Source organism: Schistocerca piceifrons, chromosome 3, assembly GCF_021461385.2.
Source record: "Schistocerca piceifrons isolate TAMUIC-IGC-003096 chromosome 3, iqSchPice1.1, whole genome shotgun sequence".
Classification (NCBI taxonomy): Eukaryota; Metazoa; Arthropoda; class Insecta; order Orthoptera; family Acrididae; genus Schistocerca; species Schistocerca piceifrons.
The window spans coordinates 256,369,565-256,395,528 of record NC_060140.1 but is presented as its reverse complement, the minus strand read 5'-3'; the positions used below and the strand labels follow the sequence as shown (position 1 = coordinate 256,395,528).

General features: G+C 37.6%; 1 protein-coding gene across 1 annotated transcript in view; it reads left to right on the top strand.

Annotated features, from left to right (window-relative positions):
* Nucleotides 1-25,964, top strand: part of LOC124790049 (aromatic-L-amino-acid decarboxylase-like) — a 115,395-nt gene that overhangs the window by 79,443 nt on the left and 9,988 nt on the right. The window contains exon 3 of the mRNA XM_047257609.1: nucleotides 2,949-3,062. Coding sequence (XP_047113565.1) covers nucleotides 2,949-3,062 — 114 coding nt within the window. The remainder of the gene's footprint in view (nucleotides 1-2,948; nucleotides 3,063-25,964) is intronic.

Genomic DNA, 25,964 nt, shown 5'->3' with positions numbered 1-25,964 from the left:
TATATTGGTTTTAGTGATGAGTTTTATTCGCTAATTTGATAATAACATTGTTAACTTTGGTAATTTTCTCCAACAAGTGTACTGTAAGCAATAGTGCCAATACTTGAGCCACCTGTGTTTTAATAAGCAATACAGACTGGAGCTAATGTTGCAGATAGTGTCAACATCTGTTGATGGAAGACATCGAAGTAGGGAAATAAGTATCATTGAGTTGTGCGTAAATGTTGTCCCACAGCATTTTATCAACAAGGAAGCTCACCTTACATAAGTTTGTGTTGATTCTCTCATAATCCTGGCAAACATAATAATGGGTCAGTTGTTATAATTATGCATACCTCCAGCTAGGCCACTAGAAACTGTGCAGAGTGGTACAGCTGCAAGTGTCAAGTCCCTAGGATAAACAACAGTGGCTAATTTGCATCAGCTCACTGATGTTTAAGTTACTATTTGCTCTCTGGTGAACTTATTTATGATCATCATGCAATATTTGCCTATTTTCTGGTCATTGATTTGTACTTTGTTGTTCTCAGCTGTCAAGTTATAGCTTTGTCTATTGACAGATCTATGAAATGACACCCAATATCTGATAATTTCATTGTACTTTTAAAACCAGTAGCTCTACAACATTACAAGGTACACACCTTAGCTACTGCTGCACAAAGTTGTGTCATTTTCGGCACATGCAGTGGTGCATGTCAGAATGTGTTTCAGTGCTTCTGTAAATTATGAAATGAATAACGTGAAGGAGCAATGGATTTGCATCAAATTCTGTTTAAACTTGAAGAAAACTGCAACTGAAACCCACCATATGTTGACAGATACATTTGGTGAAAGTGCACTGTGTCAAGCAAGAACATTTGAGTGGTTCAAGCACTTCGAGAGAGGCAAGCAGTGTACATGGCTACAGCACTAGAAGAAAGGATGATCTTCACTACACAAGGTTAAATCTAACTTTGGCTCAGAAGGGGGTAAATTATGTTGCCACAAAAGTCTTTGGTCACTTACCTAACAGCATCAAAAGTCTGACAGACAGCCATATAGCATTTAAAAGGAAATTAAAACAATTTCTTAATGGCAACTCCTTCTACTCATTAGATGAATTTTTGGACATAGTAAGTGGGTAATTTTCACAACCCCCACAAAAAAGTAAGAATATTAAGTGTCATGTAATTTTATTAACCTGACATGTTCCACATCATTACAAAGTGTCGTATTCATGATCTATGGAACAAGTACTAATCTAATCTGTGGAAGATGATGAACATTCTGGTTGATTGCCAATTTGCACAACACTGGAAATGATCATGAAGGTGTGTGACGTAGTTCATGGGTAACCAACACAGACAGTTCACAATGTTTGTAACAGGCTTGGGCTGTCTGTGCTGTACATGTCAATGAATTCTAGCTGATGAACTGAACATGAGATGAACTGTAGCGAAGTTTGTCCCTTGCCTTCTCAGCATCAAACAATGAAACCTCAGCATTCAGAAGTGAACTAAACTGCAATGAAGACTTGAAGAATGTCCAAAATTCTTAATAAGAATCATAACAGGTGATGAATCTTGGGTCTACAGTAATGACCCTAAAACAAAGCAGCATTAATCACAATGGAAAACACTGTCTTCTCCAAGGCTGAAAAAAGCTTGACAAGTTTGCAGACATGTGAAGTCGGTGCTGATCACTCTTTTTTTTTTTTTTTTTTTTTTTTTTTTTACATTCGAGGAATAGTGCATAAGGAGTTTGTTCCACCTGGTTAGACGACCAGTAGGCAGTTTTACTGAGAGGTCATGGTGTGGCTAATGGAAAATGCTCAGTTAAAATGGCCAGAGTTGTGGAGAAAGGAAGCCTGGTTGGGACTGTTACAATGCACCTGCACACACCTCACTCGTGAAGGAATTTCTGTCCAAAAACAACATGACAATGATCCCCCACCCTCATTAATCACCTGACCTAGCCTTGTTTAACTTCTGCCTGCTCGCAAAGGTGAAAATCATGGTCAAAGATACTTCCATTCTCCATTTGACTGCATGTTCTACCTACTTTGAGTGCACTGACAATCTGTGCAGGCACCAAGAGAGTGATTAATATTAGAGTGCTTACCAGCCTGGCAAACTTACAATGTTCTCCAACACTACCTTTGAGTTGTTCACCAAAACACCAAAGTACATTAATTGCCAAGAGTTAAACACCACAAGAAGTTTTTGTTTCTGTTTAGTTCAAGAAAATTCAGGAACTACTGTTTTCATGGATTTAAAATCTGTGTTGTTGAAAAATCAGCCTTAAAGTGCATTGGATTCTAATGCACGTCCTTTTTTTTTTTTTTTTTTTCAAAAGTTTGCAGAGTCCTGCTATCTGTAGTGGCAGCTTAACGCTATCTTCATGCCAAGTAAAGAACCTTGGGTGTCAGCCACTGCCCATCTTACAGAAGGAGGCACCAGAAAAAAATAATGCAATATAAGAACTCACTTTTGAAAAGTCAAATACAGCATACATATTTTGACTGAATCTTTGCTAGTAAGGAAGCAATAATTCTGAAATTCAATCATACCTCTAGATTGATGCTGATATAAGATTAAAGTTGACTAGGATATAGTCCAGTAAGACATGGTCTTACGACTCATTGATGAAAAAAATATATAAGTAAGAACTAGCAACTTTCACACTTTTGTTTGTAACAGCAGTGCACTGAATAAACATTACAATATCAGGCAATGAAATGCTTGTGACAAATAACTGTTATAGACTCTTCTTTTCTACTCTGTTCCAACATAAGACAGTATGTACTGAAAAAAGTTTACAGTTACATGCCTGTGGAATAACTGTTAGCTTGCATTTAGCTTTATATACCTATGTGCTGTCCAGTTTTTTGTGATGATTATAAGTACTTTACTATTAATTCAATATCTATAAATCCACATACTATTTATACTAATTCTTATGTTTTGCAGGTCACACATTGGAATCATCCCTATTTCTTTGCTTATTTTGCAAGTGCAAATTCATATCCTGGGATTCTTGGAGACATGTTATCAAGTGCCTTAGCATGTCAAGCATTTAACTGGGTATGTCAAACACTCATATTCTCACTTACAGCAAATATAAAAAGGCGTGATTTCCAGCTGAAATTAATTTTAAGAGGATTTGAATTACCTGTCTTCCTTTTAACATTTAATAGCTACTTGTTGTGATGTAAAAGGCAGTGTGCAGTTAAAGTAGAATGAATATGTTATGGCGAGAGTGCAGTTTGTTATGGACTGCACATAACCAATATAGAAAAGTTTGTAGACCTACTCAAAAAATGCAAAAATATATACTATAATTTCTAAAGATTGTGCTATTGTATGAGAAAAAGGCACTTAAAAACATAAAGCATGCACTTAAAGACATCAAACATGCACTTAAAGGAAATGAACCAGTACAGAATAGACATTCCTTAGAGCCTTAAATGTTTTATTAGAATTTTTAACATGAACAGTAATAATTTTATTTTGGTAACAATTATTAGTTGCATGTTTACAAGACATTACTAAATATTTTTTCCAGATTTATTGGAAAAGTTCTCCTTTTCAAGTTTTGAAAGGTTCTCTACACCTCACCTGATGTTAGATGGTAGAATGTCATTACAGCAGTGCAGCTAGGAGAAATAAGCTCCAAATGTTTCACTTATTTATCTGCTAGTACCAAGTTGGTATCACAAATAAAACAAAGCCCAAATTTCTTCTTCCCTCCAGCTTTCTTATTTTATCAGGAAATGAGACTCCAACATCCTCCCAGTGGCTGCTCTTAGGTAATGAAATCGTATTTCCAGACTAACCCAATGAGGCAGTGCATTTTTTAAGACACTGATCTCATATTTGGGAGGATGGAGTTTGCTCAGTCTGGGCATCCTGATTTAGTTTTTCTGTGGTTTTCCTGCATGATTTCAAACAGCTGCTGTTATGGTGGATCACCTGCCCTATCTTCATTGAAACATACTTATTCACTGATGAGCCAAAATGTTATGACCACCTGCTTAATAGTTTGTTTGTCTGTCTTTGGAACAATGTATACTGATTCTGCATGTCAGAGATCCAACAGTTTGTGGGTAGGTTGGTGGAGGTATGTAGCATTAGATGTCTTTGTAAAGGTCATGGAATTTGAGTAGATAAAGACTGATGACTTCAGAAGTTAAGTCCCATAGTGCTCAGAGGCATTTGAACCATTTGAGTAGGTAAAGGACCACCAATTTGCGTTGTGGTGATGGTGCCCAATAGTTACTCTGATGGGTTCCATAGGATTTACATCAGACAAATTTGGTCACCAAGACATCAATGTAATGCTCCTCAAACCACTGTAGCACTATCCTGGCTCCAAGACATAGGCAATTATACTACTGAAAGATGAAATTGCCATCAGGGAAGACATCAAGCATGAAAAGATGCAGGTGGTCTGCAGCTGTCAGCATCTTTGTGATTACTACCAGAGATCCCATGCAAGTGCAGGGGGACATCTTTCATAGCATAATACTGCTCCCATCAGCCTGCATCCATGGTGCACTGCATGTTTCAATTCCCCAATGATGGCATTCATGGAGACAACCATCAACCTAGTGTTCACCCTAATGATGGCTTTCATGGAGACAACCATCAACCTAGTGTAACAAAAATATGATTCACCCAAACAGCTGACAGGTTTCCATTGATTAATGGTTGAATCCCAATGGTCCTATGCCTACTGCAATCGTAATTGTTGGTGTCGTTGGGTCACTATGTGAACACATAGGGGTGGTCCTGCTGTGATGCTCCATCTGATAACCTTTGTTCACTAATTGTAAGGAAACACTTCCCCTGACCTATGTCTATTTGTACCTTATACTGGCAAAACATATCCATACCACTAATACAATTAACTATATGTTTTCCACAACTAGACAGATGCATTTTAAAGAACATTTTTTGATAGCAATGGGTATTAATGCCTGAAGTGCCGCCCCTTTAGATTTGTTGCCTTCTGCCGTCAATATTTGACAGTTCTCCACAGGAAAAGTTGGTATGTGTGTTCACTTTTGTAAATCATTAAATAAACCATGTGAGATTACATTTGTCAATGCACCTGTATCCACTATAATGTGCATATCTAAATCAGCTATCCTGTCATTTATTAAGTCCTATACAGACTCCCTTCTGTTCTCACCAAATTGTCCACATTTTTGTGACACAAGTCCTCCTTGATATTTACTTATTTGTCATATCTCAGAGAAAAATTAGGAATTAACTGTTCACTCCCATCCCCTTTCATGGTCTGCAAACAGGGGCCTGTCGCAACGTGTTTTGGTTTCACTGATTAGTAGGCATTTTTTTTCTTTTTTTTTTTTGGGAGGAGGTGGGGGTAATCATGTCACCTACACTACATGCACAGTGTGGTCTTGCTTTCATCAATTTCTGTCTTGTCATGCCCATGAATTAAATTAATTAAGTTCTCTTTGATCTTGATCTACCTCCACCCCATACGTAATTATTGTTACACTTGTTTAGCTACCAAGAGATGGACTGCCTGACTGTCTACCACTGGTCAGCCGTTGTCAATTATTATATTGGCTGTTACTGACCACCAGGGTTACATTTTAAATCTATTGTCTGAAACCGCTCTGTTCTGTGTATACTGGTCCATTGTAATTAGGATTGTGGTTTACTTTAAAATCTCATTTGTGTCCTTGGTTTTCCCAGTTACAATAGTTACCTCCTGTGTGATTATTATTATAGGTGGTGGTACAGGTGCCCACCATGTTGATTGCATCTGCCATTACTACTTTGCAGTCACTATTTCACTAAGGTTCACTTTGCACATTATTTTTCTGGGCTTGCAACAGCCCCTCTTCATAAATCAGGTCAATTGAGTCCAGAATGAATAAAAAGTGTTCTACATCATTCTCAAGCTTTGTGATCAATTTTTTCTTGTTATGTGCAGGTAAGTGATTTTTGAGTATTTTTAGTACATGCATATGGGAGACTGTATTTTTAAAAATACATCTGTAGCCTCCATGTTTACTATTGAATGGTGCTGGTTAAATACCACTCACTGTGGCATCTATTTGACTCCTATTGGGCAGAATTTGTCCAAGAAGGCATGCACAAACCATTCAAAAGTATGGCCAAATCGGTTGGGTGTACCCCACAACAAACTTGATCTTCTATACCTCAGTCTAGTTGCATGGTAATGTATTATGGAAGACTGATTAGTACCACGGGATTTGTTCTTTTACCCTCTGTACTAAAAGTTGGAAAATGCCTATGCTGGAGTAACTCTTCATCAGCTAGAAGACTAAACAAGCAGGATGTGAGGTATTGTAGCTCTCTATTCAGCCTGGCTGCACCTGATTGCTACTGATTAATGGTGCCTTTGTGATATGAATACCACTAGTAAAACTGTTCCACAATTTTTCTTCCACTGCCTTTAAACCCGATTCAATCCTGGCAGTTAGTTCATTTTCCTTCCCCTTGACTACCTCTTTGACTGCTTCTATACAGATCTTATACCCATGCACTACCTTCTGTGCTAGTGTCATATACTTATTCAGCTTTCTCCATTAAGGTCTGTATGTCCATATCTATTCTTTCTTAAGTTTTCTTTATTAACTTGCTGCTCAGTTTTAAATTATTCAATTCTGCAGACTGTTCCTGTGCTTTCTCAGGCAAATCTTTACATATAGTTTGCAACTCAGTAATAGTATCTAGTGTTTCTTTTTCACTTATATTAATTTATGACTGAGTCCCCTGAATTTTAATCTGTGAATTGCCCACGTGTTTCAGCTTAATTGTCATTTCCTCCTGTGGCCTGTTAATTATCTATTTCCTTAGACATACCTGTGAATAACTCCACGTTTAATTCTTTTCCCATTTCAGACAACTTACATGTTAAATCATTTGACAGATAAGTGTGCAATTTTTTACTTATGTCATCAGATTTTTGCATTTGTTAATTTGAAAGTTCCTCAAGCTTTTGAGTCTCATGATTCCTAAAATCATTAAATGTTTGTGATTATTGTTTTGAAGAACTATTGACTTTTTGTGTTAAATTATTACATTATTGTGTTAACTCATTAAAGTTTTGTGTTTGTTCATTAAATTTTTGTGTTTGTTCATACCTTGCATAAGTTGTAACAATATTGTGAAAAGGAAAGTTGCTAATCACCATATAGCAGAGATGGTGAGTCACAGATAGGCACAACAAAAAGACTGTCACAAATAATAGCTTTCAGCCAGTAAGGCTTCATCAGAATTAGATGGAAAATACACACATAAACACTCATTCAAATGCAACTCACACACACACACATGACTGCAGTCTCAGGAACCTGATGCCACACTGGGAGCAGCAGCACCGGTGGCATAATGGGAGTGGCGGCTGGGTGGGGGTAATGAGGAGGCTGGAGTAAGAAAAGGGAGGGGTGGTAGGGTAGGCTTGGTGGACAGTGATATGCTGTTGAGGAGCATGGAGGGATGAAGTGGAAAGAGGGTAGGGTAGCTGTGTGCAGTGGTAAGTTAGGCAGAGGATACAGAGATATGGGGGGGGGGGGGGGGGGTTAGTGGAAAAGGAGAGAAGTAAAAAGACTGGCTGTGCTGGAGGAATGAGGGCTGTGTAGTGTTGGAATGGGAACAGAGAAGGGGCCGGATGAGAGAGGATAATGACTAACGAAGGTAGAGGGCAGGAGGGTTACGGGAATGTAGGATATGTTGCAGGGAAAGTTCCCAACTGTGCAATTCAGAAAAGCTGGTGTTGGTGGCAAGTATCCACACAGGCTGTGAGGCAGTCATTGAAATGAAGGATTCCATGTTTGGAAGCGTGCTCAGTGACAGGGTGGTCCACTTGTTTCTTGGCCACAGTTTCTCGGTGGCCATTCTTGCGGACAGACAGCTTGTTGGTTGTCATGCAAACAGAAGGAGTCACAATGGGGAGCTCACCTTCACCTGTGATCACAAATTTCTATATAGAGTACTTCGAGGAGGAAGCTTTGGCAGCATCCAGATGGAAACCTACTTGTTTTCTATGTTATGTTGATGACACATTTGTGATATGGCCCCGTGGAAGGGACAAGCTCCTAGACTTCATTACACACCTGAACTCAATACATCCGAACATCAAATTCACTATGGAGACCAAAGCAGAAGGAAGTTTACCATTTCTGGACGTCATGGTTAAAAGAAGAGTGAATGGCACCCTGGGCCATGGGGTATACAGGAAGAAAACGCACACCGACCTGTATTTGCATGCAAATAGCTGCCACCACCCTTCACAGAGAAAGGGGGTATTAAAAACACTGGTGCACAGGGCGCGCACCATCTCAGATGCAGAGAGTCTGCCCCGTGAGTTGGAACACCTCAAAACTGTGTTTTGGAAAAATGTGTACTCATAATGGCAGATCAGACGCACTCTCCACCCCACCTCTACAGTACAGCATGTGGAGATGGACGAAGTCATGGAGGAAGAGATAGCCACTACCTATATACTGTAAACTGGCGCACTATCAGGGAAAGTAGGACAAATATTGAGGAAACACTGAGCAGGAACTGTCTTTTGCCCGACCAATAAAACACGAGCATTATTGGGAAGTGTCAAAGACGATCTCGGTTTGCAGAAGTCCGGCATATACCAGATTCTCTGTGAGTGTGGGAAGACTTACATTGGACAGACAGTGCACACAAATGAAGATTATTGCCGAGAACATCAGAGGCACACTTGACTTATGTACCCCAACAAGTCAGCAGTCACAGAACACTGTTTGTCTGAAAATCATGAAATGGACTACCAACATACCAGGGTCTTGGCACAGACATCTAAATACTGGGACAGTGTCGTTAGAAAGGCTATCGAAATTCATATCAGGGATGGACTCATCAACAGAGACTGCCGCTATAACTTCAGCAAGGCATGGAACTAGCACTGAGTCTAATTAAAAAGAGGCTCAGCAAAGAAAACGAACGAGAGACCAGGGCAGATGAGGCAGTTACACTGACACCACCACAGACACTGATGCCAGCCTCACAGCAACCGCTGACGCATGGCTGTGGGTGTGGACCGGAGAGAGAACACCTCGCGGGGGAAAGGGATTTAGGATGGTCGCCCACCCTCAGGAGCTCAGTTCGTCAGCACACCCGACAATGTCTGATCGCCAAAATATTGTGCCTGTTGGAGACTATGGACCGGCAGTACACCCGTGGACTGTTCGAGATGTAAATGTTAATTATGGTCTAGAACTTTCACATTCTTTTTACAGTTACACATGGAATTACAGGTTACAAACCTTCACAAAATATTTGTAGCAAATTTACAGTTATTAGTTCACATATGCAGTCCTGGGAAGGAAGGAGAGGGAAAGACGAAAGGATGTGGGTTTTAAGGGAGAGGGAAAGGAGTCATTCCAATCCCGGGAGCGGAAAGACTTACCTTGGAGGGGGGAAAAGGGACAGGTATACACTCGCACACACACACACACACACATATCCATCCGCACATATACAGGCACAAGCAGTTAAAACACCTACTTGGTCATCATCATTTGTTGCAGGTCGTGGTTGACATTTCACATGTGACTGAACACTTCCTGTTTCCTTAAATAACGTAACTATCTGGTGAAGGCTTGGGGCACTTGGATGGTGTCATCCAGGATACCGAGTAGCATACATAGCACATGCCCGTTGGGCATTTTGATCACAATAGCCATACAGCAACACGATATCGATCTTTTCCGCAGTTGGTAAATGGTCCATTTTAACACAGGTAATGTATCATGAAGCAAATACCGTCCGCACTGGTGGAATGTTACATGATACCACATACTTATATGTTTGTGACTATTACAGCACCATCTGTCACAAATCGAAAAAAGTGGTCCAACTAAAACATTCATATTTCTTTACGTACTACACAAATATGTAATAAAAAAAATGGGGGTTCCTATTTAAAAACATGCAGTTGCTGTCTGTTTGAACTATGGTAGTGCCATCTAGCGGGCCAATCATAACGCCATCTGGTTTCCCCCTTCAAGCTAGAAGAGTTTCGTACTTTGTATTTTTTTATTTTTTTTTTTATTTTGATTTTTTGTTTGTTTGTTTGATGCTTATTTCATGAGATATTTGGCCTGGTCACTATCAATGGACCTCCCTGTGTCATATATATATATATAAACAAAGATGCTGTAACTTACCAAACGAAAGCATTGGTATGTTGATAGAGAAACTAAACAACACACAAACACACACACAAATTTCAAGCTTTCACAACCCAAGGTTGCTTCATCAGGAAAGAGGGAAAGAGAGGGAAAGATGAAAAGATGTCTTTTTTGGGAAATTTTCGAGAAAACTGCGTGTAAATGTATTAAAAGGAGTGGTTTCTTGGTGGCAGATTATGAAAATGAGGCTAACAATTGTCTGATGAAGAAATAATAACATTAAAACCTGTGGTAAGCGGCTAAAAAATGATCGGTGATGTGGGAAAAATGGGAAGGATGTCACATCCTTTCATCTTTCCCTCTCCTTCCCTCTTTCCTGATGAAGCAACCTTGGGTTGTGAAAGCTTGAAATGTGTGTGTGTTTGTGTGTTTTTTAGTGCCGGCCGCGGTGGTCTCGCAGTTCTAGGCGCGCAGTCCGGAACCGTGCGACTGGTACGGTCGCAGGTTCAAATCCTGCCTCGGGCATGGATGTGTGTGATGTCCTTAGGTTAGTTAGGTTTAAGTAGTTCTAAGTTCTAGGGGACTGATGACCGCAGCTGTTAAGTCCCATAGTGCTCAGAGCCATTTTTGTTTTTTAGTGTCTCTATCAACATACCAATGCTTTCATTTGGTAAGTTACAGCATCTTTGTTTTTATATATATTTTTCCCACGTGGAATGTTTCTCTCTATTATATTCATATCATTAATTTGAACCCAACAATTACGTTTGTTATTGTCACCATTGCATTTTGAAATCTTTTCTGTCATCTTACTTTCTCTTTTTGTTTGTGCCAGTAGTTTCACTTTGTATTCACCTTCCCCTTTTTTACCGTAATCTACCATACAGTTTTATCCTGCCTATATATACTCAATAATACGTAACTTACTTCCAAACAATAACCAAAAAATGTTTTCCACTTTCAACACTACCACTGGTATAAAATCCACCGTTCCCAGTTTACAAACAGTTCCTTTCACCTATTAAACAACCATTTTGGTTATTCTAACAACTTTCCCTTTATTTCCATTCCCATTTTTCCCGCATCACTGATCATTTTTTAGCCACTTCCCGCAGGTTTTAACATTATTATTTCTTCGTCAGACAATTGTTAGACTCATTTTCATAATCTGCCACCAAAAAACCACTCCTTTTAATACATTTACATGCAGTTTTTTCGAAATTTTCCCAAAAAAATACAACCTTTCATCTTTCCCTCTCCTTCCCTCTTTCCTGATGAAGCAACCTTGGGTTGCGAAAGCTTGAAATTTGTGTGTGTATTTGTGTGTTTTTAGTGTCTCTATCAACATACCAACACTTTCGTTTGGTAAGTTACAGCATCTTTGTTTATATATTTTCCCCACGTGGAATGTTTCTCTCTATTTCATCATTCCTACAGTAACCTAAGTATTTACATTTTAAAATATATTAACATGCCAGGTTTCTGTTTTTCTTACTATGTACATATACATTTTCATATGGTATTTACATTTCTTTACATAAATATTGTACAAAGATTTACATAAAGACCGTACAGAAATTATACATTCAAGACAGTTAATATTACATACATTTCTTGTGATATTATGTCCTGTAACATTTTTCAGTTTGTGTACTATCACTTTTACCACATTTTGCTCTTGGGCATTACCCCTTTGAATGTTCATTTGTGAACAATTTGTATTTTTAGTCTCATCTTAAAGTTACACAATTCATCATTTTTTTCAATCTCATTTTCCACTATTGACAAAGTATTTGCACAGGACATTATCACATGATGTGCATGAGTATCCATCATTACAGATGCTGAGAGGAAAGAAAGCTCCATAACAAGCCTACATAACTAACTTTAGCTACACCTTTGATAAGTTTACTAGAATGTGTGTACTGGTCTACACAAAATGTTACGGACAGGAAGAAGTATTCATTTTTACTCTACTGCTGCAATCCTTTGTTCATCATGAGAGAACTATTAAGTACATCAATTCATGACTATCTACTCACGTTATCCACTTACTTCATGTTTACTATCTATTGAAAGTAAAATACTGTTTTATACAAGTGTCATCTTCAACTGTAACAGTTGGTGACTTATACTTCCTTTTGCTAGGTGATTTCATTCTTGCATATTCTGTTGTGCATGAATATATCTCTATGAGAATTGTGCCAATGTCATGCCAGTCCATCATTTTAGTGCCAATGAACAAGTGTTAAACAATGCTGAGACAACTAGCATTTGTGTGCAAATGTCCTGTAATAATTCTTGCTTGGTGCTCTTCTCAGTAACATGGACTTGTAATGCTTGGTCTGACTCCTTTTCATTTTGTAGTACAAGGCCTAAGTACAACCTTTTTATACATCTGGCATACTGTAGCTTTTTCATACACACATTCATGCCATCACATTCACACATATTTGTATAAATATAATTATTTATTTTTGGTGCAGCTCATATCTTTGGTACCAAACAACTAACTATTGTGTTCCTTATTTTACCCAGGATGTGACTCTGCATTGTTTGCTGTAAGAACACTTAAATACTTACTTTAGTTGCTCACTGGCTACTAATGCATCACACTTTCAATATTCATATATTCAATTTCTGTCAGTATGCAGTTCATTCCTTATCAATTTTTTTTATGAACTGTAAGAGCACACAAGTTCATACTGTGGTTGTCAGTTTGACTTATCTTTCTTCACCTGGAAAGAAAAGTGTTGTCATAGGTCGGGCGCAATCCTATCTCTTATAATACATTCAAAACTAATTTATATACATTCATTCCTCATGTAGATATTCTCCTTTCATGTAACATGTAAATAGGCACTACTATAATAGCTTGTAAATAGCTTGTACGTAGTATCATAGTGTGCAGCTAGTTATCTGTAGATGGTGTTTACTTTGCCCTTTGTATATCTATTCCTTAGCTTAGTTCTTCCTAATTTCTTAATCTTAGTTTATTTCTGTAGTGTATACATTTCATTTCCTTAGTAGTCAACTCATAAAGTTTTTTTCTGAATGTTGCTTGGCGTTTCTTTGCTAAGCTACAATCATCATCTGGCAGCAGTCCATTGGCTCACATTGTGCTGTGCATGGAGGTTGTCAACCTTAAATCTACATACTGCATGTGTGCAGTTCTGTCCCCACTCCACTTCACCATTTCCATGTGCTGCATCTCAATTGTATGCCTACTGTGTGTTTAAACAGTAAAGTGTCAAATTAAATAATTTCCCATGCTCAGGAAGGCTAGTGTTTTGTAAACTTCTCTGGCCCATAAACATACAATCAAAATCTTACATAACTGAAGTGTATGTCCCAATAAGGCAATACATATGAAATAAGCAAAATGAAATCTTTCCTTAATATTAAACATCAATCATAAGGAGTATATTCAAGAGGATGGTATATCATCTCTTATATATGCTTATATACATTGCTCCAAGTCACGCATGATCAGTGTCACATTCTGTTTAGTGCACAAATTCATGTAAATATTTGTGTTGTGGAGCCCTTCCTCCTTACCACTTTTTAAGTATACTAACTTGTAGGCTCCTGGGTGATGGATTTCTGATTTAACAAATGGTCCTGTGTACAGCAGTTGCCACTCATGGTTCAACTTACCATACTTCGTCAATTTTGGATGTACTCTATAGTGCATCGTATTTTTTTATCATACAATTGTTTTCCATATTCAGACTTCTCTTCAGTGCTAACCAGTGCCTGATGTATTTTCTCCTAATGTGATATTCCCTTCAAAGAGACATTGGATAGAAGTTTTTCCCAATCATCTACTTGTCTTTTGTCAAGCAGGAATTCTGTAGGTGTAAAGCCAGTTGAGCTATGTGGAAGTTTGATTGTTAACAACTTGCTGGAATGGAGCAATGTACTCGATCCACCTTGTGACTTTGTGAGGGGTGTAAGCCCAGATAAGTCTGTTAAATTCCTTAACTATCCTTGCTATGAGCTTTGCTTTGGGGTGAAACCTGGGTCAAGTATATATTTAATGTTGTGAGTGTTCATGAACTCTTTCAACGGTGGCCTGTAAAGTATGATATGTTGGCCATCATCAGAATTTCCAGCTTGCCCACTTTGGGTAGATAATCTTTTGAAATTCTTTTGATGATTGTCTCATAGTCACTGACCACATAGCATACAATTTTATATACATCGAGAAAATGTTGTATGTAACAACAGATCTTACACCTCCATCTTCTTGTGGATATGGTCCAACCACATCCAAGGAAACTATCTTCAAGGTGTTTTTAGGCAACACTGGGTGTAGTTCAATTAGTTTTGACTTATTTGCATGCTTATCCTTCTGACACACAACACATTTCTGTATTACCTGCAGAAATTTTTGTATTAAATTTGGATAGTAACAAATAGCTGCTTACCTTACTAAGGCATCATAGTGTCCCCATACATTGTCAGTGTGTAATATCAAGTTGTTAATTTGATCTTCTGGTAAACAAATACACCACTGGCCCTGCCGTGGGTTGTGTCGGTGAAATAATACACCTTGGTAAATCATAAAAAAAATTTTCAACCTGTCATCATTGTTCTGCAGCTGTTTTAGCATTACCTTTCACCATCTTGGATCTTTCTGTTGTAGTTGCTCCATGCTTTTACACATCCTAACTAATATGTCTGTTGTGTTTTATCTTTCATCAACAAAACCCTGATTTCTGAATTGTTCTCCATGAATTCCAAGAATGTGTCTGGACCTTGTGAAAGCCTCAATAAGGCATCAGCAATTACATTATGATTACCTTTGATATACACAATTTCAAAATCAAACTCCTGTAAATACAAACATCATCTAGAGATCCTACTGTGTAAAACTTTACAAGTGAGAAGAAAGGGCAAAGACTGATGGTCACAATACACCTTGTATGCTTTCCCCACAGGTAAAATTCAACTTTTTGAATGCCCATTTTGCCGCAAGAGCTTCCAATTCGGTCACACAAATGCTTGCTCAGATTCAAAAATAATAACCTTGATGGTAAGATCCCCATTCATGTCAGTGATTTGGAATGAACATGTGTCCAGCTCTTGAGAGGATGCATTTGTATACAGACAAAAATCAGGGATCATGTCAGGATGATGTCAGATGTTGTCATTCAAAAAAGCTTCTTTAATGTTGTCAGAAACGGTTTGTCATTGCTTGGTCCATAGCCAGGGATGGCTCTTCCATAGAAGATTCAATAGACCATCATTATTTACAAGCTGATGTGGTAAAAATTTTCTGAAGGAAGATACCAATCCAAGATATCCCTTCAACTGCATCTTATTTTGAGGTGCAGGGCAGCATCTGATAGCATCGAGCTTCTTAAGGTCTGGAAGTATGCCTTGAGGTGATATTATGTGTCCAAGGAATTTAGCTCTTTGTTTACCAAAATGTGACTACGTTATGTTGGATGTGACTCCGTATTCTGAAAACCTATACAAGATTTTAAGACAAAGGCCTCAAGTGTTCAGACTACAGGGGGTGGGGAGCAATCAGTAAATCATCAACATACATAGTGACTATACTTAACAATTCAGGTCCTAAAACTTGATTTAAAGCAGAGATAAATACATCTGCACTGACGTTTAATCTGGAAAAAAAAAAGCAGCACAGAGCTCGTAGCTTCTGACCTCACACACAAAGGCAGTGCACTTACGGCTACCTTCATGTAGCGTAATTTGCTGGTATGGGTCTTGGAGATCTATTATGGTGAGGTACTTAATGTTATGGAATTTTAGAAGTTGTTCTTTCAAGTTATCAAGCCATGTCCTGATAGACACAACAGTTTTATTTATTCTTCTTGAATCAAGCATGAGGTGCACACTACCATCTGATTTGCTAACAACTGAAATGGTTGTACTATTTCTCAATTTAGCATTCTTTTGATCTTATTCATCACAGTCTCCTCTTTAGCCCATGGCCTGGGTTAAGATGAAAAGCAGAAGGTTTTGTATGGGTACACCTCCATTTTGTCTTTGTATCCTTTGACTGTGCCAGGGCATTATTCAGTGTATTTGTAATTGATCGCCAGCCGCGGTGGTCTTGCGGTTCTAGGCGCTCAGTCCGGAACCGCGCGACTGCTACGGTCGCAGGTTCGAATCCTGCCTCGGGCATGGATGTGTGTGATGTCCCTAGGTTAGTTAGGTTTAAGTAGTTCTAAGTTCTAGGGGACTGATGACCACAGATGTTAAGTCCCATAGTGCTCAGAGACATTTGAACCATTTTTTTGTAATTGATCAAACAGACTCTGTGATGTTATATTTTTATATTTCTGGTATCTACAATCTCCAATACTATGGGTACTCTTAAATCAAGTATTTGTACTTCGATTATTGCCTGTACTATGTCATCATATTCATCAACACAGATGGTAACAACTTCCTGACATATGACATCTTTGATATCACCACAGCTGTCGTATCCAAGAAAACAGCTTTTAACCAGTTCCATGCCTCCATCCCTATTACTGGTCATTAAATAGGGGCCTATTGAGACCAGTTCCAGTTCTCTGAATTGCCCTGAGCACTGACCTCCTCATTAGGGGTAACCTCAACTATGAGCACAGTGTGCTTCTGGTTTTGTCAGTTAGTCTCTTGCACAGCTCTCAGTTTGAAATTTTGGTGTCCCTGGCAGCTATTCAAAATGTAATTTTGATTGTACTGATTGTACTCAGGTGGCATTATGTTATTTTATCATGCGGTTGTGTTCTGTCCTTGCCAGTTGTCATTTGTCACATTTCCCCCAGTCAGTGGCACATTGTAAGCTTGCTGACTATAACCTCTCTGACCATTAAATCCTGTCTGATTGAAATTCTGTCCTCAGTTATTTTTATATCCTCCCCTGAATTTTGTCCCTTTCTATTACCAAGTTGGTTCCTGTTGGCATTGCTGCAAGCAGGATATGGCTGGAAACCATGTTGGTTGTTACTGCCATTCCCACTGTGTTGTCTGTTAGTTCGTGGGAGGTCTGCCTGCGTGCTGTCACTTTGTTGTTGTGCAACTCTCTCTCTTCATAGATAAGATCAAAATTGAAAACTGAGAGGAAATTCTCTCTAGTGTGCTCAGGAATGGTGATTAATTTCTCATGTACATTAGCTGATAGTCAACTTTTCAAAACTTTAGGGCATCTGCATGTGATATTGGGTTTGCCTAATAACGGGTTTTATTTAGATACTTGTCAAAGTATCTTCTGAGTCCTCCATGTTTACTGCTGAATGGCACTGGGTTAAACACTTTGCACCTCAATCTCTCTGGGTAATGTGATGGATCAGAGCTTGTCTAGGAATGCCCTTTCAAACTGTTCATAGGTGTGACATTTTCAACCATGTCAGAGGCCCACAGCAAGACCTCGCCCTATGTATAACTTGCCACAAAGCATACCTTCTGCACTTCAGTCCAGTTCCTTGGTAAAATGTACCAGAAGGCTCTTATGAACACAACTGGGTTTGTTTGCTTACCATCACTTCCCCTAGAAACTGGCTGTATCATAATAACCCTTCATCTGCTATCAATGTATAAAGACACGCAGCACTGTCTGCTGCTAGTGTGGCATTGTTTTGATATATCAGATCATATTCCAAATATCTCTATGCAACAGGGACTGAAGTCAGCAATGCACACTGCATGTTATAGTTGTGATCTATTTCACCTGACAGGTTAGGGTTCAAGTGTGGATAGATGCTTGGATTATCTATCCTGTCTGTTGACACCTGATAGCTTGGGGTTGAATGTTTTTCTTTTCAGTGTTAGCAATGACGTTAGTCCACAATTTTTCCTCCACTGCTTTCAACCTCTAATCTATTTCACCTCTTATTTCTGCCTTCTGTACCTTCATCACTTCCTTTATCGCATCTACATAACCCTTGTTTTCCTGAGCTACCTTCTGCACCAGGGTAGTGCCTTGGTCTAGCAAACCAGCCTTGGCTCTGTCCTTTATTTCCTTAATTTCTTTATCTATCCTTTCTTGCTCCTTTCTCATGAACTGACTATTTAAACTTATGCTACCTAGTTCCAATGACAGATCTTGCACCTTCTGAGGTAGACCTTTGTATGCAATTTGCAAACACATCAATGCAGGTGTATTTACATTCTGGCATGATTGTGACTGCTCCTGCTGCATTTTTGTCTGAGCCTCAGATATGTCCTTCACCTTATGCATGAACTGTTCTTGTATCCCACCTGATGATGTTACTTTTTGGCTTAAATTATTTATATCTTGTGACAGATCAGTGAGCAATTATGTTTTTAGATATTTCCCCATACTTACAAGTTTATCTGATAATTCGTTTGAAAGATCAGGACACAAATCCAAGTCATTGAACTGTTGTGTTATGTCAGTTTTGAAAGCATCAAGAGTTTTCTTCTGATACTAAAGTAGTTCCTTTCGTGTATCTATCTGTTGTTTTGTAAAATCATCACATTTTTTTGGTGCTTTGCTTAAATGTTTCAGTTTGTTTAATAAGATTATTAAATTTTTCTTTTCTTGTTTTGAAAAATCATTAAATTTTTCATCAGTACTTTGTTTGAGTGTTTGTTTTTGCTTTTCCTTAAGCTTGTTCTTGAAATCATTGAAGCTTTACTCTGCATCGTGATTGGGGTTTACGGTGTGCACAATGCATGTTTGCATTGTCCAATCAAGTTTGCATTTGGCATAAGTGTGTCAGGCAAAGAATGATTTATTAAGCCCACACTATGGTACATTACAGTTTAGTCAGAGGAAAAAATACTTCCTGGAGAAAACTGTGACACTGTCTCACCTACTGTGATCATCATCTGCATCCATGTTAATTGAAAACTGTGAATGGTTGGTTGTTGTCACTATGACTGACATTTTCAGTTTCAAATTTCATTTGTTACCACATCCATGTCAGTGACATCTTGTGCCTAGCTATTTGGCAATGGACTGGTAACAATGTGTCTATCTTGTGTACCAATTTTTTATAATTTTACAAAATGACAAAATAAATAAATACTTCCCAAAACGATATATTCTGTTTGTAATAGTGAAGATACCACTACAAAACTTACTCAGTGGTGCCTTGCTAACATGTATCAAAATACATTGTCAGTTTAAATCAATTAAATGCACACATTTATCTCCCTAAAATTAATTTTCTGTCCAAATGTCTATGTATTTATGAGAATGATTCAGTGTAGTACAGACTACCAAGCACAGTCATGCATGCAGTGGATTGTGAATTTTACTATGTTTCATTAGCTTTTTCACTGCCTCTGGAATTAATTCTCCAATTGATTATGCTTAATCTTCTACACCTTATGTGATTTTCATCCTCATTGTGATAATATAGTATCCCACTCATGACACAGGGAAAGGCAACAATTACTATAATAGAAAATTTGCAAAATTACATGATTATTTTAAATTATTACAAGCATGCTAACTTTCTCCCTATGGTAATGTTCTAGTATGGGTTTCCAGGTACAGTACACTGGTATAGGTACATAGAGGAAATATGGCTCAAGTTTAAAAGAATAGTTGACCATGTGCTGGACAGATATGTACTCAGCAGAACACCTTGGTGCTACTAACAGCCTGTATATATGACCAGAATTTCTCTGGGTTTTGAGGAAGATCATTTGACAGTATTCTCCTATGGTAGTTACTGAAGGCTTCATGCATTACTCTCTTGATAACCAAATGCATTTAATTCAGCATCTCTCTATCTATAGTCCTATGCTTCATTTTACACCTATTATGCAGTAATCTCTGGATCCTTAGATGTTTCTTTATAGTGGCTGTACACCATGAGGATCCTTCCCATTATGAACTGTTCAACTGGGTACATATCTGACCTGCACATAGTCAACTTTTCTTTTAAGCTGATGCCATAGTCCCTCTACATTCTCCTGCCCTTTGCTGAATGTTTCAAATTCCTCATTGAGACATGACACTACCGATTTTTATCTAGTGTACTGAACATATTTATCTTTCTGCTTGTTTTAGCTGTCTTTTGTACTTTGGTAATCATTGTTGTCATAACTGTATCATGGTCACTGATACCAGTTTTGATGTGGGCATCCTCAAAGAGGTCAGGCCTAATTGTTGCCATTAGATCCAATACATTTCCATCATGAGTGGCGTTCTGAGCTATCTGTTGAAGGTAATGTTCAGAGAAGGCATGTAGTAAAGTTTCACAGGCTGTCTTATCACACCTGCACTAACAAAACTCTAATTTTCTCAACTGATTGTTAGATGATTAAAATTTCAACAAATGATTACAGTATGATAGAGGAATGTACAAGTGAACTGGGGTTTCCTCTAAAGTTTTCAGTTACATCAGGACAAGAGTTTGCTGTCAATTTCAGGCTTCAACCAACTTTCTGTACCTAATATTATGTGAGTTTCACTGCTTTTCAGAAGAGCTTCAAACTCCAGCACTTTGTTTGAATGTTTCAGCAATTAAGCACAGGGATTTTAATACTCACACCTGTGTGAGGCATTTCTTTCAGTTTTGCACTGATACTTCTGGGTTTCCTGCCTCTATTGTTATCTGGGTTGGATGGAGAGCAGCCTAATCTAAAAAACACTTGTGATCACCCCACACACACTCAATTCCTCAGTAGCAATCTATGATGTGTAGTGCACATCTTGGGTAAAGCAGGTGGTAGACTTCATTTTATGGTAGAATACTGGGGAAATACAATCAGTATACAAACTAGATTGCTTACAAACCACTCTTGTGACTCATTCTAGAATATTGCTCAAGTTTGTGGGACCTGTACTAAATAGGACTTATGAGAGATATTGAATGTATAAAGAGAAGGGCAGCAGGAAAGGTCACAAGTTTGTTTGAGCCATGGGAGAGTATAACAGAGATGCTAAAGAAACTGAGCTGGCAGACTCTTGAAGATAGACTGAGCCTATCCTGAGAAAGACTACTTACAAAATTTCGAGAACAATCTTTAACTGATGAGTGCAAGGATATACTACAACTTTCTATGTTCCACTCACATAGGGATTGTGTCAAGATTATATTAATGCAGCATGCACACAGGCATTTAAAGACTCATTCTTCCCATGCTCCAAATGTGAATGGAACAGGAAGAAACCGGAATAACTGGTACGAGAGGGCATTTAAAGACTCATTCTTCCCATGCTCCAAATGTGAATGGAACAGGAAGAAACCAGAATAACTGGTACAATGGGACATACCCACTGCCATGCACTTCTCAGTGATTTACAAAGTATAGATATACATGTAAATGTAGATGTAGAATTGTAGAATCAGAGTTCACATATTCTAAGGAAAACGTACAAACATTGTTGTAGTTGGCTTTTGGAGTTACCCTCTACAGAGGGTAATTACCCTTTTATTGAGTTATCCACCAATGCCCTCTCAGAATTTAAGCAGAAAAATTGTGCTCATCACTGACTAGAAGTTATGTTGACAGGGGCTATCAACCACCTGCTGTCTTAGAAACAGCCAGGCCATGGGTGGTTTAATGCAGGGACAAAATAGGTGCTACTCCTTCACCCTACAAAGCTTCTATTTCATTTGACTCACTACTAATGTAAATATTTTTCGATGCATTCATAATGATGCTCAAGAATGTTGTATATAGTAAATAAAATTCACAGTAAATGCATTATATGTAATTAATGAAATTAATTACATAACTGTCTAGGAGATGATCTTGTAATTCAGGAATCATCAAATGAAACAATTGGGCCCATTCTGTTAATAGACTGGAAAGCACTTTGATTCTTTTTCATTACAGTTTATTCCAATAATCATGTCCAAAGAAATCCTCACAAGAGAATCCACTACAAAGAAACTGCTCACAAAAAATTGACCAAAAGAACTGCTTGAGATGACAATTAACTGCTTGTTATGCATATGTAAGCTTCTAACAGTTGAGATGAAGAAAAGTGGAGACTCTGTTAACTGAAATAATTGTTGTTGTGAGTCATTCGGGTACTCAAAAATTGATATAAATGAATGGACGAAGAAAAGCAATTGTTGTATTATTAACTCTAGAAAGACATCTATGTCACCCATGTGTGGTTATCTTTTAGGTACACTGCCATACAGTTATCATTCTAGGGTTAATAAATAATGTTAGGTGTTTATTCAAAACAACAAAAGTAAATTAAAGTTATCAAAATACACAAAAATCAATGTTTATTAAGATACTAGAGACACATTTTAATATGTATGTACATATATTTTTAAAATTACTGAAATACTGCAACCTTAACCATGTAATACATAATAGTAGTCACATAGGACAGTAATTGTAGTCCATTTTGTTTAAAATATTTGGTAACTGTCATTTGACAAAAATAATTTTTTGTCTTTATTACTGCTATATCATGAATTTGTAGTAAATTAATTCTATCACATACCCTGTTTTTGTTTTCAAACCTTTTGAAAGCTGTTTTCAGGGCTTGGAAAGCTTTCACATGAGATGGTCCTGCTTCATTTTTGCGTCTACATTTTCTTGTGTTTCATCTTCTTGGATTTTCTGCTGTTCATTTGCCCACAAAAATAAAAATTCTGCTGGTGTGGACAGTATTTCTAGTAAAATACTGAAACACTGTTATAAATTTGTTAGTCCCGTCTTATGCAACATATACAATGCATCCCTACAAGATGGGATTGTCCCTGACAGACTTAAGTTGGCTGTAGTGATTCCTCTCTTTAAAAACGGGGATAAAAGCATTGTTACAAACTATCGCCCAATATCCCTATTAACTACCTTCTCGAAAATTCTAGAAAAACTCATGCACAGGAGGATTGTAGACCATCTCAACTTCCACAGTATCTTAAGCAAAAATCAGTTTGGTTTTCATGCCGGTCTTTGTACTGAACAGGCAATATTCTCTTTCAGCAACCAAGTTTTGGAAGCCATTAACAAAAAAATGTCTCCAGTGGGTATTTTTTGTGATCTTACGAAAGCCTTCGACTGTGTAAACCACCAAATTCTTTGGAAAAAGGCAGAATACTATGGTTTAGGTGGTACTGTTGGCTTGTGGCTGCAATCATATCTACAGGATCAGAAGCAGACTGTAATGCTAAATGGCTCTTCTGGAGAACCTGCCTCATCTGAATGGGGCACAATAACGTGTGGTGCGCCTCAAGGCTCCGTTTTGGGCCCACTGCTTTTCCTCATCTTTATTAATGATCTTCCTCTTTGTTCTGAGACAAACAGCAAATTTACCCTGTTTGCCGATGATACCACAATTCTAATTGACGGTTTGATTGATCATGATCTTGAAAAAACTACAAATACTGTTTTTAATGACATCTTGAATTGGTTCTCCTCAAATGGTCTCTCGCTCAATGCAGATAAAACTCATTATATAAGGTTCCATACATCACAAAGTAATCCCGATGAAATTAACATAAAATGTAGAGATCAACCAATACAGAAAGTTGAAGACACAAAATTCCTGGGTGCTTACATAGACAGTAAATGTAATTGGTCAGTTCTTCATCTATGTAAAAAACTTAGCTCGGCAACATTTGCATTACGGGTAATTTCTTCAGTGGCTGAAGTTGACACTATTAAGGTTGCCTACTTTGGCTACTTCCACTTATTGATGTCATATGCTATCATATTCTGGGGGAACCAACCACTTGCAAAAAAAGTTTTCGTCATCCAAAAAAAAGCAATCAGAATAATGTGTGGGGTCCATCAAAGATACTCTTGCAGGCACTTGTTTCGGAAGATAGGTATCCTAACAACTACCTCACAGTATATTTTTTCCTTGCTCACCTTTGTGTGCAAAAATTATTCCATCTACCAAGACAACAGTAAATTCCATGGTTATAACACCAGAAACAAAAACAATCTACATTTAGAAATGAAACGTCTCACTCTGGTACAAAAAGGAGTTTACTACTCCAGCATTAAGCTGTTCAATGCTCTACCACTACATATCAAATGTGTTCATACAGAACTGCCAAAATTTAAACAAGTTCTCAAAGATTACCTGACAGAGAAATCCTATTATACTGTGGATGAATACCTGAAAGAAAATGTATACCATCACTAAACGTATTATATCTAGAAGTAGTTCAATTGATTTTATTGTGCATTTGGGCATTAGCACACTTTTTGTAACAACAGATTGGCTGTACATGTATTTACTCTTGTAGGCCTAATATCTGATTTAACTTTGTGCTCTTATCTTTAACCTTTATTTGAAACTCCTTTTTCTGTCAAATGGTAGTTATGTTATCTAGCTGACATTGTATCTGTTACTGTATTTATAGTATGTCTTACTTAAACTATGTACAATTTGCCATTGAAATGCCCTTGTATTTATTGTAAGTTTAAACTGAAACCTGTACAATTTGACACGTTCCATATCCTTGTGATTGACTCACTAACTGGATCTACAGAACAAGAAATAAATAAATAAATAAATGTTTGCAACAACTTCATCATCTGGTGTGATGTGGAAACCTTGATCATAACTGTCACAAATGTGCCACTTTTCCATGCCACTGGGATCATAATCCTGGCATATTTGTATGTTAGTCATTAACTGATTTATAGTCTCCAAAATGGAACCATATATATCATTTCAGTCCTGTTTACTCTCAGTTTAGTATAGTGTCCCAGACTTTGTTCAAAGTCTTCATTTCAGTCATGCATCTACAACCATGTGACAACACTCCTTTAAGTCGGTTGACAAATGACAAAAGGACTTCTACATTATCTTCATCAAGAGAAATCAATCTAAGTAGAGGTTGTTTTCTTTAAAGTTGTTTTAATGTTTTAATAACCCTTTGATCCATTGATTATAGCAAGGATGTCACACTGGAGGCAAAACTTTTCCTGTAAACATTCCATTTTCTCTTTCTAATAGTTCAGCCAAAGGATTAGTTGGCACATTATCCAGTAAAAGTAGGACTATTCTGTGTTTACCAATTTCATTTTGAAGATTTGCCCAAATGAATATTATTAATTGCTTTTTACTAATTTTATATCCTGGAGATGAACTCTCTCATCAAGAAACTAAAGATTTTGACAGTAATGATTTCCATTTTAATACAGTTTCATCAGCATTGCAAACAAAGTTCAAGTCTTAGTCATTTTTGTACAATTCTTTTTAAAACCGTCTTTAAAGAATTTGCTACATCTATATCAACTGACATTTTGCACCTTGAATTTCCAATTTGTGAATTCCATGATGAGATTTAAATATTTGCAACCATCGATTACTTGCCACAAACAATTCATCACCACCTATATTTTTATTTAACTGTAATGCCTTTTCACAGGGCAGAGGATCAGGTATTGGTTGCCTGGTTGATAATTTTTTGCAAAAGCAACAATACTAAGCTTTATTTTTTGGTTTCTTCATTAGTTTTCAATGTTTATTCCCCTCTTCACTATCAAGGTTGCAGGTGGATTGCAAATTGAAATTGGTATTCTACTTATAATCACCTATTATTTAAATACCTACACCATACTTGTTGGCTAACTTATGACAAGTTCCTCCTTTTTTTAATGAATTAATAATGTTTATTTTTTCATTCAAATGATAACACCACTCTCTTGTACTTTGACAATTTTAAGCACAGATGCAATGCAGTACAGCAGCTTGGCACTGCTTAACTCAAACAAAAATGAAACTTGCTGGGTAGAGATCATGTGGGGCATGGATGGACAGTGCCAGTGTGACATGTCCATGCATGCACAGAACAGATTCCGGGTTGAAAATCCAGATATTCATGAATCCACATAACTGAGGTCCAGTTAATCAAGACTCCAATGTATTAGCTTTTGACACTGTTTGTGC